The 13,315-nt window shown below is 38.8% G+C and overlaps 1 protein-coding gene across 31 annotated transcripts in view; it reads left to right on the forward strand.

The window, feature by feature from the left end:
* LOC101740714 (serine/threonine-protein kinase MARK2) overlaps nt 1–10,152 on the forward strand; it is a 234,162-nt gene extending 224,010 nt beyond the window's left edge. For 26 of the 31 annotated variants that reach the window (XM_062675698.1, XM_062675703.1, XM_062675711.1 and 23 more), the window contains 5 exons: nt 1,274–1,345; nt 3,941–4,000; nt 5,355–5,460; nt 6,546–6,705; nt 7,245–10,152. In XM_062675698.1, the coding sequence (XP_062531682.1) occupies nt 1,274–1,345; nt 3,941–4,000; nt 5,355–5,460; nt 6,546–6,705; nt 7,245–7,303 (457 nt within the window). In that variant the 3' untranslated portion in view covers nt 7,304–10,152. The remainder of the gene's footprint in view (nt 1–1,273; nt 1,346–3,940; nt 4,001–5,354; nt 5,461–6,545; nt 6,706–7,244) is intronic. The other 5 variants (XM_004923089.5, XM_062675706.1, XM_062675714.1 and 2 more) reach the window with 2 other exon arrangements.
* Nucleotides 10,153–13,315: the final 3,163 nt, after the last annotated feature.

Raw genomic sequence — 13,315 nt, forward strand, 5'->3', positions numbered from 1 at the left:
TGTAGTGAGTACGTTACATCCCGCATGTTAATATTTTTGGTAATTTTAATTACATAATTTGTTGTTCAGCTTAGAAGCTGTCACGCTCTGTGGCTCAAGTAATGGATTGTCAACAATACCGCTATATAGATATATTAAAAAATGTATATACCAACCAATTCTAAAATTACCAAGCTCCCCTCAAAATATGAAGGAAAAAATTATAATTCTAGTACCCAAAATATTGTTAAAGTCGTGTTTTAAAATTAATGGTTCAGTCACGTTGTTAAATCATAAGTTAACCTTTGAATGCCTGAAAGTAATATATGAAGTTCTATTCGCAGGATCACAAAGAACTTTCAAGTGAATTGTGCTTAAAAAAATAGATCAGTTGTTTTTTAGTCTACAAAGTGCTTTGAGGATCGGTACCGAAATGCTAATGAACGACAACCCTAACGTAAACAGACAGGACGTTTTTCATTGAAACCGCAATGTATAGAGAACAGCTTCCTGGAGGCCGTTGACCTCGAGCGTTAGTTGATTTCAATTCGTATTACATTGCTTGCAAAGAGAAAACGTTACTAGAACGTATTTATATTTTGCTACGGTTTTCTTAGTGTTTTATCTTAGGAGTGACCGGCGTCTCAGTGTTCCTCCTTTATGTCAAACTTTTGCTACCTACCCTCTGTATAACCACAGTTTGGGAGCCATTGGATTAATAAATAAAACAATTCGCGTTAAAACACAGCGGAAACGTATTTTAAGCGTATTATTATTTAAAATCGAGTTATTAAATATTGTTTTAGTAGCTGCGGTAGGCAGCGGGTTCACTCTGCCCCTGGCATTGCTGAAGTCCATGGGCGACGGTAACCACTCACCATCAGGTGATGGCCGAATGTTCGTCTGCCTACAAGGGCAATAAAAAATAATATCGATAACGAGTTAATTAGGTGAAGTGCAAAATCTGTACAAATATGGTATGGTATGGTATATCTGTACAATTTTACTGGTGGTAGGACCACTTGTGAGTCCACGCGGGTAGGTACCATCGCCCTGCCTATTTCTGCCGTGAAGCAGTAATACGTTTCGGTTTGAAGGACGGGGCACCCGTTGTAACTATACTGAGTGAGACCTTAGAACTTATATCTCAAGGTGGGTTTCGCATTTACGTTGTAGATGTGTATGGGCTCCAGTAACCACTTAACACCAGGTGGGCTGTGAGCTCGTCCACCCACCTAAGCGATAAAAAAAAATGTAAATATGTTTTGTTAACTTGGTGAGTATTCTCTGTCAGTTTGTCGGTGCTGGGAGAGTCGACTGGTCGTCAGAAACCTCGTATTTTTTCCTCTCTGGACATACAGCGGAGGTGATGAAAAACGCACATATATATACATAATATAACCTTTTTTTAATTTAAATTCTCAATGGTGACTTGGGAGACGATGTCGATGTGATTCGTAGATTAAAAAGAAAAAAATAATTAAAGCTAACTAGAATGTTGAATTGGGGTAAATTCGCTTTATTACAGATTAAAAATAATTCAGAATAGTCAGTGTCTTGAAAAATATTTAGAAGCTATTTATTTTCTAATTGCATATATTTTTAATCTTTTCTACAATCGCAGCGCATCGTTTCACGTGTGTTGTTTTTAAATAAAAAGGTTTTTTTTCTTTATAATTGTGTGTGTGTGTGTTTGACCGTGTATCCCGACCGAATTTCTATGAGTACCTACCCGATTTTAAGTGAGGCATGAATCGATAAAACAGCATGTTAATATTATGATTGTCAGAAAAAAAGAGTGATGAAAAAAAGCATGTTTAAATGATTAACTTTGCGTTTCTGTTATACTAATAATATTGATTAAAATTATTTTTACGGTTTAATCATGTGTTTTTAAACCGTAACATAAGTTTTAATCACGTCTTTGACTCTCAAAAACCGAATTTAATACTGACATTTTTTTTTTAATACTGTTATTTTTATTTTATAGACAGAATAATAATTATTGTCGTTCGATTGTGTTTTACTAAAAAATAAAATATTTGAACGTCTTCATTTTGTGAAACATTTTTTTTTATTGAAATTGTGGATGGATTAATTAGGTAATTATTGGGTTGTGAATAACATGAAAAAAATAACTCCTTCTTTTTATTAATTTTGATTTTCTTAATCTGCTATTTATATACCATATAGATTACGAAATAAAGCAGGTTGAATACAAAATAAGGTAAGTCATAAATAATTTGATGGAAACTTTCCGAAAAGCTTTAGTTGTTTGTGTGCCGCGGCTTGCTTGAGCTTTTTTTTTTTAGATTTAACACAAAGTTACTGATGTTTTTTTTTTCTGTGATTCTGTGATCAGCTGACAAACTAATTTTAAATTACTAAGATAATAAGTAACGACGTCTGTCATTCACATTATATGTAAATTACTTTAATATAATTTCAAATTGGTTTATATTCATCGGTGATTTCTATAGTTTTATTATGAATTTTTGATGGGAGTGAAATGTAAATCTTATTTTTGTATAAAAATGGACGGTACGTAAAAAATATATATATATATATATATATATACATATATATAGCGGTAAGTTTGAGACGGGATAAATAACATTTATTTGAATCAACAATTTTCATTTCGCTCCTGTCACGGTCGGTTTGAAAGGTAGCCGTTGTAACTATACTGAGATCTTAGAACTTATATCTCAAGGTGGGTGGCGCATTTACGTTGTAGATGTCTATGTGCTCCAGTAACCACTTAACAACAGGTGGGCTGAGAGCTCGTCCACCCATCTAAGCAATAAAAAAAAACCTAGGTACATATTAATTGCGTTGTTGGTGTAGCGGTTAGAGCTTTATCCCTTTTTCCCTCGAGGTGGGGGTTCGATTCTCGATCGCAATCTGTTTTTCTTTATTAAAGTCATTTCGTATAATCTGGCTTGGGATGTATTTCTCTTCGTCTAATGTTTTGACGGACTCGGTGGTGGAGTAGTTAGCGGCACCGACTGTTGCGTCATAGGTCGTGGGTTCGATTCCCACATCAGGCTAACGTCCGCGTGATGGACAGAAGTTTGTTTGCTGTTTGCTTGGGTGTTTATTGTCTTATTTGTGTATGTATTTAAACGTAGTATATAAGTAAGGTAACGTAAACGTATATAAGTGGGGGGCCGGAGTATCGTCCGTGATTTGTTTCCGGTTATAAAATATGAACGTTTTACCCTCTTTTTTTCAATTGTGAAATGTTGGAACGAAGTTCCTTATCGCGCTTTGTGAAAGGGGGCTAGACGGAAAAAATTCTTACGAAAAGCTGTCACGACACTTTTTAGATCCGTCATTCTGACCAATCAACGTGTAGGTGCTTATCGCGTGACATTGCTCGTATCCAATTGGTCCGCGTAATGAGTACAGTTTCTCGAGATAGCGTTTCAACAATAGTAATTTAGTTCATAGTTTTTTTTTTCTTCTTCATAATGCCGTAATTTATTACTATAACTTAAAAAAAAAATTACATTTCCTTCACTAATTAATCGAAAGGAACTTCGTTCCATCCGGGTGTCCCTTGACACCTCTGAAGTTTTTTTTTTTATTGTGGTATATTTGGTTACTGGAGTCCATCGACATCTACAACGTAAATGCGCCACCCACCTTGAGATTAAGTTCTAAGGTCTCAGTATAGTTACAACGGCTGCCCCGCCCTTCAAACCGAAACACATTACAGCTTTACGGCAGAAATATGCGGGATGGTGGTACCTACCGGCGCGGACTCACAAGTGGTCCTACCACCAGTAAAATGTGAATGAAAGCGTCGATTAAAATTGTTTTTTTTGTTTTGTTTTTGTCAGCAAATCACACGAAAATACACGTAATTTTCGTTTCTTTTCCACATGACAGCATCAGCGTCCCCTTGACACCGCCACATCTTTTAGCGTTCGTTTTTTTTATGTTTTTCTGTTTTTAGGCCATTGGATGGTACCACCCCGAAGCATGCGGTTGGAGCTAGTCCACAAGCCATGCTTGGGTAATTATTAGAACGACGTGATTTTTTGTTTTTTTGTTTTCTTCATAATACCTCTCTGTTGTTATTTCTTATTGTTGTTCTAGAAATATTTTTCTGTCACTTTTTTTTTAAAAATTCCTAATTAGAAATACTTTTGTTCGGGTTACCTACCTACCGTCAGGATTGCGGGTAGAGTGAAAGCTAGTGGATCTTGAGAGTTCGTTGACCTCTATCACACGATTGACTTAAAGCACTAGCCGACTCTTATTTCCAGGGAGCATTGAAAACAAAAATATTTCTTATTTGGAATAACGGTATTAGATTCTTGTCATTGCTTATTTTGGAACTTGTGATAAGTTTCTCCGGTGACGTTGTTAATGTTTTCCCGATGCGTTGGGAGGGTGCCCTTTGAAACAACTACATATAAAACACTAAAGTCTGTTTTGTTTAATGTTTTATTTATTTATAATTATAAAATATTTACTGGTGGTAGGACCTCTTGTGAGTCCGCACGGGTAGGTACCACCGCCCCGCTTATTTCTGCCGTGAAGCAGTAATGCGTTTCGGTTTGAAGGGTGGGGCAGCCGTTGTGACTATACTGAGACCTTAGAACTTATATCTCAAGGTGTGTGGCGCATTTACGTTGTAGATGTCTATGGGCTCCAGTAACCACTTAACACCAGGTGGGCTGTGAGCTCGTCCACACATCTAAGCAATAAAAAAAAAAAGCTTGTGCTAGCCCACGTGGCTGTTTCATAATAGTTAAACATTATAATTATCAATAAGCTCGTCATAAGAACAGCCAGAAAGCACATTATTAATTAACACGATTGATTTTTCACTTTTTTTTATTGTATATTAACACTAGTGATAATTTATTTTTTGCTTTGAATAAGTTTATTATCTCGCCCCTGAGTTGTATGTTAAGTTTGAAGGCTCTTGACATTTACAGCTCTAGCTGATCTCATTAGCCTACAGTCCGATGTTAACTGGTTACTGGCCTCCATAGATAGAATAACCTAAAATTGACCAGTCTTACAACTTACTTCCTAATCTTGAAGTAATCACGGATATTGGTCACTTATCTGTGTTACGTCAACAAAATCGTCTCTATAACAACGTCAATGTCTGTTAATAAGTCTGTTCCAATGCTATTTAATACATGGAGTGGTTATCAAGAGCTGGCGATGCTAAGTTTATCTATTTGTGCGTCTACTGGTGATGATAGGACGTATTATGGCGTCCCACTAGAAGGTTTCACAATCGCGGCAGAATCTGCCGCGATTCACCGCACGTTACGGCCGAAACGGTGCCCGTTACCACAATACAGTCGATTAATAATCATGCTTCCACTCAAACCGGTCTGTTGTGACAGACAAGGAAACGAGGAACAAGTGAAGCCCAGGGTGCTTCGCTTCACGTGGAGCATGAAGACGACCTCGTCGCGGGACCCGAATGAGATCATGGCTGAGATCAGGAAGGTGAGTGTTTGTTCTGAACACGCTTTATATACGACAACCGCGCGCTGATCGAAGCTTTTTTTTTCTTTTATGATTGAGAGTTTACTGATGGCCCTGAGGCCTTTCCAGTTTCACCAGGACAGGTGGGCGAGCAAATGCTCAGTCAGGAAGGGTGATCGAGGCTGTAATTGGAGCTTGGTATAACAGCTATACAGAGTCTGGAATATCAATAATGTAATCATTAGATCAATCAAACTCGTAAAATTATAATTTGCGTAATTACTGGTGGTAGGACCTCTTGTGAGTCCGCATGAATAGGTACCACCACTCTGCCTATTTCTGACGTGAGGCAGTAATGCATTTCGGTTTGAAGGGTGGGGCAGCCGTTGTAACTATACTGAGACCTTAGAACTTATATCTCAAGGTGGGTGGCGCATATTTACGTTGTAGATTGTCTATGGCCTACAGTAACCTGTGGTGGGCTGGGAGCTCGTCCACCCACTTATGCAATAAAAAAAACAACTGGTACTTGCCAGCAGGATTCGAATATCGCTCGATACGAATGCACCGGGCGTCTTATCCTTTGGGCCCCGACGTTTTTTTTTTCCTACTTAATCTACATAGTAACTAGGAAGGGTTATATTAGATTCACAGAATTAGTAGGTGAGCCCACGGGGCTCTAACCTGACGAGGTTGCTAACGCTAGGCCTAGCAAGAGCTGTGCTTCGCAGAATCTACCACCGGATCGGAAACGCGATCCACTGAGAAGATCCGACGAGAAACTCAATGGGCTGTGTCTGAGAGTCTATTTGCTCGATGAGCCCTTCGTCGCAAGCGACGGGTTCGATGAGAACGATGATCGGTGCTTGAGGTACCTAAAACCACCTTTAGTGGATCGAGACGATCCGAAATGACGTGTTTAGGGCGACACACTTGAGACCTTAGAACTCATATCTCTTGTAGATGTCTATGGGCTCCAGTAACCATTCTACAGACATCGACTGTTTACCATCCGATGACTTAGTGATTTATTTAAGTAGCCATTTTTTGTTTTTTCGTCGATCTAGATTAGTTACGCCATCACGATTCAGTTTTTACGTTTCCAGGTGCTCGATGCGAACAACTGCGATTACGAGCAGCGCGAGAGGTTCTTATTGCTGTGCGTGCACGGCGACCCCAACGCGGACTCGCTGGTGCAGTGGGAGATCGAGGTCTGCAAGCTGCCGCGCCTCTCGCTCAACGGGGTGCGCTTCAAGAGGATATCCGGTCAGTGTGACGTCACACGACGTTCGCCCTTTATTAGAATAAAATAAAAATCACTATATATACAGTAGGCGCGCGAGTTCATGTCCATCCTAAGGAATGCGGTAGTGCTGTGACCTAGTTAATTATGGTAATGTCGATAATAAGAGAAAAAAATATTTTTTATTCCAAATACAATCACTTAACAGATGAAAAGACAACCGACAGATCAGAGTCGGAATCAGTATATCTTTTCCGTAGGTTTTTTCTTCCTAAAGTTGTTGGAGTAGTCGTGGTTTATTTAAAATGAAATAACACAATAGCGTTATCGTTAATGTTCCATATCGATAAGCGCGCGTCACAACCGTGGAGGACAACACTCGACAAATGCGGGGCGGTGGGCGGGGGTGGGATGAGCCGTCCCCCGTGCGTCGCCTTTGACCCCGATGGACATGAACTCGCGCGCATACTATACAACTATCAGCAATGGCGGATACTTGGTTACGTCATTAACATTGCGCGGTGGAGTATAATAATTAGTTTTTGTTCAATACACCTTCCAGGAACAAGCATCGGCTTCAAGAACATTGCGTCAAAGATAGCGAACGAACTCAAGCTGTGACTGCCCGGGAACGTGGCCCGGCGCCGGCGCCCTCCCGCCGCGCCCCCGTGCCCCCCCTCGCCCCCGGTCCCCCCGCCCCCGCCGCCGCGCTCCGACAGCCTGCGCCTCTCCGCCGAAGACATGGTGCTGATCGCCAACGGGGGCCAGCGGACGTCCTCCGGCGCGCTGGCTCACTTCCTGGCCGCGTACAGTCCGGCCGAGCTGTCTCTGGCCCGCAGCGACTACCTGCGGCCGCCGGGCTCCCCGCCCCGCCTCCACCCCCGCTCGGCCCTGTCCCTGCGCGCCGACAGCGCCGACGTGCCCTCCCCCTACCGCGTGGCTTACTCCAGCACGCACACGCTGCGCCGACAGCCCCGCGCCCTCTCGCCCCCCACACCCCCGTCACCGTGCGACTGTCTGCCCCTCGAGCCGATCCCCCCTCCTGAGCTGTTCGATTTTTAAATTCGAATGTCGATTGATTAAATAACTTCAGGCTTCGCCTCCGGCGCGGTCGACGAACCCCCCAGGTCACGTAGTCAGATATACGATCTATCACTGAGCTACGTGAAGCTATGCGAAGCGACAAGTCGAATCCGTTTTTACTTTTAAAAAAAAATCGACTCGATGTTCATTTTTGGATGCACCTATCACCTCAGTGTCGATTGGTGTTCTCAATGTCGAATTTACTCCTTGTATATTTCTTTGTAATAAAGATTATTGTCAGATTATTGAATGTAACGGAGAAACGAAGTTGTTACGCGCCGGGACCAGTGCCGGGACAGTACGAGGAATGTTAATGTGCCAAGTGATGGGAAACGTATCGATAAAAATGACATGATCTATTATAAACACTGCGAACGCCAAACGTTTGTAACTCGAAAGGATACATCGGGCTCTATTCTGAAAGGGTCGACTTCGGACGAGATCAACTAATAAGTAATATCACCGCTCTGTGTGACGTCGGCGAAAATAAAAAGTATCGACTTTAGTAACTGCCGTCGTTTATCTCGGAATAGAGGCCCGGGATTTTAGTTAATGAACCGCTCTCGATGCTTAAAAGGCACACACTTGTATAATAATTTTACGTGTCATTACTTTCTGTAGATAAGTTTTTTTTTTTTTTTTTTGTTTAACAATGTCAGTGCGCTCTGAGAATGTATACATAAAGATAATAACGAGGAGAATATTGTTCAGGAAGACAACATCGCAACTCGCCCGAAGCTTGTGTTCACAAAAGACATTTTGATTTGACGGACCTACAGTCCGCTTAGGTACTTCTGCCCAACGTGCCACTGACGTTTTGTACAAATCGAGCTCAACCGATACAACATAGCTTAATGTTAATTAATTAATTAATTAATTACTGTATGTATCATTTCCTCATCTAATGTATCTATCTATGTATAATGACAAAATATAATTTTACAGTTTTACAAAAATAATTAAGTCCCCTTAGAACGAAAATTGTTTCAATAAATAAGATTAACTTGAATTTTTCGATTCCTTGTTAACTTTATTGTCAGTGTCGTATGTCAAAACGAGCCGTCAGCTCTGAGCGGGGTTGGATCGAGGAGATTGACAGGCGCCTAGCTGTCAATGTCATCCAGCCAGTGTTTACGTCAAGCTGTCAACTTAGAGCGCGTCAATCAGGGCTGGCGGTGAGTGACGCGGCCGCCCGCGTCTCTTGTCTCTTTCTAATTATAAGGCTGAATTAGAAAGTGTCAAATGTGTCGTTTCTTAATGTCTACAGGGTGTTGATTTTAATGTATAGTATGCGAGACTTCGAGCAATATATTGTTTAATAATTTCCGTTTTAAATTCGTTTTGTTGTTGTGCTTTTTGCATATGTATTTTGTTTTTTTTTTTGGTTTTTGTTGTTTATAACAACAATACTGTCATTAAATTAACACCCTACGATTCGGGTTAATACAGACGTAGGAATGTTTTACGACTAGTTCTATTCTCTGATGTTAAATAAATAGATGTGTAATTGTGATCAAAGTATTTATAATAATATAAAAAATATAATGTATTAGGGTACCTATATAGGTAGTGAGTCTTTCAATACGCAACGTACTTTGTAACTTCCAATTTGAGTAGCCACTGTGTTACGAAAGTAAATAAATGAATTATTGTTTCAAATTCATTTTCTTGAGCTAATAATATTAATTATGAAGAGCACGGCTTAGTTAGTAATATTGCCAGTGAAAATGTTTGGCCGTTGCTTTCAAGTCCGCAGAGTGCCGGTGCCGATTTTTGACGTTTATACTCTTGACAGATGTCATAGTGACATGTGTCAATAATTTTCAAACATTACGTAATCTAATCTACCTATTAGCTTTTTGTATTGATCCAGTTCGCACTAATATCTCAGTGCTCTTAATGTTAATAAATAAATAAAAATAGTGTTTGTATAAGATAATTGATAAAAATAAATCTCGTATTTCACAGCTCACAATTTTTTTTTTTTTGTAATTTAAAAATTACGCGATTTGTTTTTAGTGTTACTGTGTGCGTGTGTGTGCTTTTTCTTTGTGTGATCAAAAAAATAAGTAAATGGATTTATATTTATATAGAAAAAAAAATACTATGTAAGTAGATTGTAAACGTGATATCGGCGGGCGGCCGCGTTTTTTTTTTAAAAATAAAAATAAGTATAGCATACTCGTTTTTTTTTCTTCTGTGAAATCACAAAAAAACTTATATTTTTAAATCTTTCTTTTTTTTTGTTTCATTCTCCTATGTAGTTATCGATGTAATAATGTTCGGTGATGTTATGAATGCGTTCGAGTTTTTAATTAAGATCAAAAAAACGTGTACTACTTATTTGTAATCAATTATTATGAATTAATAAAAAGAAGTTGCCCTTGTTTGTTCGTTATTATTGTCTTTGTGTTGACTTTTTGAGGATTGGATGTGGAATGTGGCTTAAGACGGCTTGATAAAGAAAAAAGCCTTCTCGAAGTGTTTCCTTGAAAACACTTGGAGAGGGGTGGTGGTACGGGTAGGTTCCACCGTCCTGCCTATTTCTGCTGTGAAGCAGTAATGCGTTTCGGTTTGAAGGGCAGGGCAGCCGTTGTAATTATACTTGAAACCTTAGAACTTATATCTCAAGGTGGGCGGCGCATTTACGTTGTAGATGTCTATGGGCTCCAGTAACCACAACACCAGGTGGGCTGTTAGCTCGTCCTCCCATCTAAGCAATAAAAAAAAGGGTCTTGTCTCTTCGAGAAGTGAAGTCTCTTGAGATTAGATATCGTGTGCGAACCTGTGTGCTTAGTGCGAGTTTTTTAACATTCTCGATAGCGTAAAAGTTAGCTCTTATTCAAGGGCGGATCCAGCTTTGGCGCCAGGAGGGGGTCACATAGTCAAATTTAGATGCGTTCGTTCCGAAACGTTTGCCATTATACAAAGTTATTATATTATATTAAATTAATTAAATATTGAAGGTATGTAGTTACATAAAATCTGTATGGTGACAAAATCTAATATATAAAATTCTCGTGTCACAGTTTTCGTTGCCATACTCCTCCGAAACGGCTTGACTGATTTTGATGAATTTTTTTATGCTTATCCGGTATCTATGAGAATCGGCCAACATCTATTTTTCATCCCCCTAAATGTTAGGGGTAGTCCACCCCTAAATTTTATTTTTTATTTTTTAGACAAAATTTTTAATTACTATTTTTTTATGATACAACATACAAAAATACATACAAACCTAAATTTTCACCCCTCTACGATCAACCCGTATTTTTGCAAACTTTATTTTTTTTGGTAAGATTTTCATTTTTATTTTGTCATGAATTAAAACAAAAAATCTGATGTTACTCTCAATTTTTCATCCCTCTATGATCAACCTCTATTTTTTATTTGTTAATTATAAACTTTAATTTTTCTGGCAAGTTCTTTATTTTGTTTTGTCATGACTTAAAATAAAAAAAACATATTACTCTCAATTTTCACTCTTATAAGATCAACCCCTACATACTTTTCCATCCCGATTAATATTTTTTTTATTTTATGCACAGATTCGCAATAAGGTGTAAGATGGCATTCAAATATTATAATTGTAGTACGATAAATTCTTATTCAGAGTTTATAATTTCAAGTTCCTTTAATTATGATTTTTTTTAAATTGAATTTGATCTCCCGCCCTCGCCGATCGATTACTGATCAACTATCAATCGATCAGCTATCCCCGTCAGGTGTCACCACTCATCCAGCAAACATCACGTAGTAGGGATGAGGACGAAGTCGGTCTCCTGTCTTACTTATTCACTATACATCATAGATTATACACTTAATATATTTGAGAGCTATACAACACTATACATTTTTCAGCCATGTTTTTTTGGTTTTATTTGTGTATCAATAGCATGTTCAGTAGGTCTGAGAATCGGCTACTATCTATCTATCATACCCCTAAGTGAAAAGGGTTGTCCACCTCAAACATTTATTTTTTATTTTAATTTTTTGCATATTTTTTTTTGTTTTTAATGTGGTATTATGTTTTTTTTTTTATTGCTTAGATGAGTGGACGAGCTCACAGTCCACCTGGTGTTAAGTGGTTACTGGAGCCCATAGACATCTACAACGTAAATGCGCCACCCACCTTGAGATATAAGTTCTAAGGTCTCAATTATAGTTACAACGGCTGCCCCACCCTTCAAACGGAAACGCATTACTGCTTCACGGCAGAAATAGGCAGGGTGGTGGTACCTACCCGCGTGGACTCACAAGAGGTCCTACCACCATTAATTACGCAAATTATAATTTTGCGGGTTTCATTTTTATTACACGATGTTATTCCTTCTCTGTGGAAATCAATCGTGAACATTTGTTGAGTACGTATTTCATTAGAAAAATTGGTACCCGCCTGCGGGATTTGAGCACCGGTGCATCGCTTCAACACAAATGCACCGTCTTATCCGTTAGGCCACGACGACTTCAAAACACTTTATGTGGTTAAATGAGGCTTTTTTTTCTACAGTAGAATTTCCCTAGAAATCTTATTTAAGGCAACACAACGTTTGCCGGGTCAGCTAGTATAATAATATATAATAAAATCATTATATTCAATTAGTGGTCCACCTAAGTCCTGGACCCAGCTCAGGGGGTGCTCATTACCCCCATGACCCCCCCCCCCCCTGGATCCGCCATTGCTCATATTTGTATGTAATGGGATCGTTTGGGTACGTTTGCCGCTAGGGGCGCTGTTCCAACTGCATACAAAATTGGGTTAACTTTTACGCTATCGAGAACGTTAAGAAACTCGCACTAAGCACACTGGATGGAATGTCAGTGAAGACGCCCTAGAACTGACTAGGAAACGGACAGAACTGCGGGGCGCTGACATCCCACGTGCATTCCACCAACGCTCACGGCGCGTTCAACGGCTACGAATCATCGGGAACTCGCTAAATATGATATCAGCGATTTGGCTGTGCCCATGGCGTTGCTGATGTCCCTGGGCGACAGTGACTACTTACCACCGAACTGTATTTTTGAATATATAAAAAAAACGTCGAAATAAATAATTAACGAATCGAGTTCCATTTAAAAAACAATAAGGCATGTTTGGGAAGCTATAAAAATTACAATAGACACAAATCAAAGAACAAATTTAATAAAAATAAAAATATATTTGTTTATATTTCCTAAAATTACAACTTAACTGTAAGAATACTGAATATAAATCTTAAAATTTTTTTTATTAAAACTAAGAACCAACATACTTATATGATTACTTAAACTCTAACTTATAGATCTATGAAAAAAATAAATTATTTTTAACTAGGAATATGGCTTGAATAAAGTTTTAAAACAGTACCAGTTGCACATAATTTAAGGTAAAAGCTCCTAATACGGCGGTAGTCAAAATCGCTTCCTATTACGGTGGTATTTCTATTTTCGAGATTTATTCTTGTTTTATTCAGTTTAAGCTCACCAAAACGGAATCTATTGATTCTAAATCTATTACTTCATAACTTAACTGACGTTTTCAAGTGTAGCATATAAACAACACTACAA

This window comes from Bombyx mori, chromosome 24 (assembly GCF_030269925.1).
Source record: "Bombyx mori chromosome 24, ASM3026992v2".
Classification (NCBI taxonomy): Eukaryota; Metazoa; Arthropoda; class Insecta; order Lepidoptera; family Bombycidae; genus Bombyx; species Bombyx mori.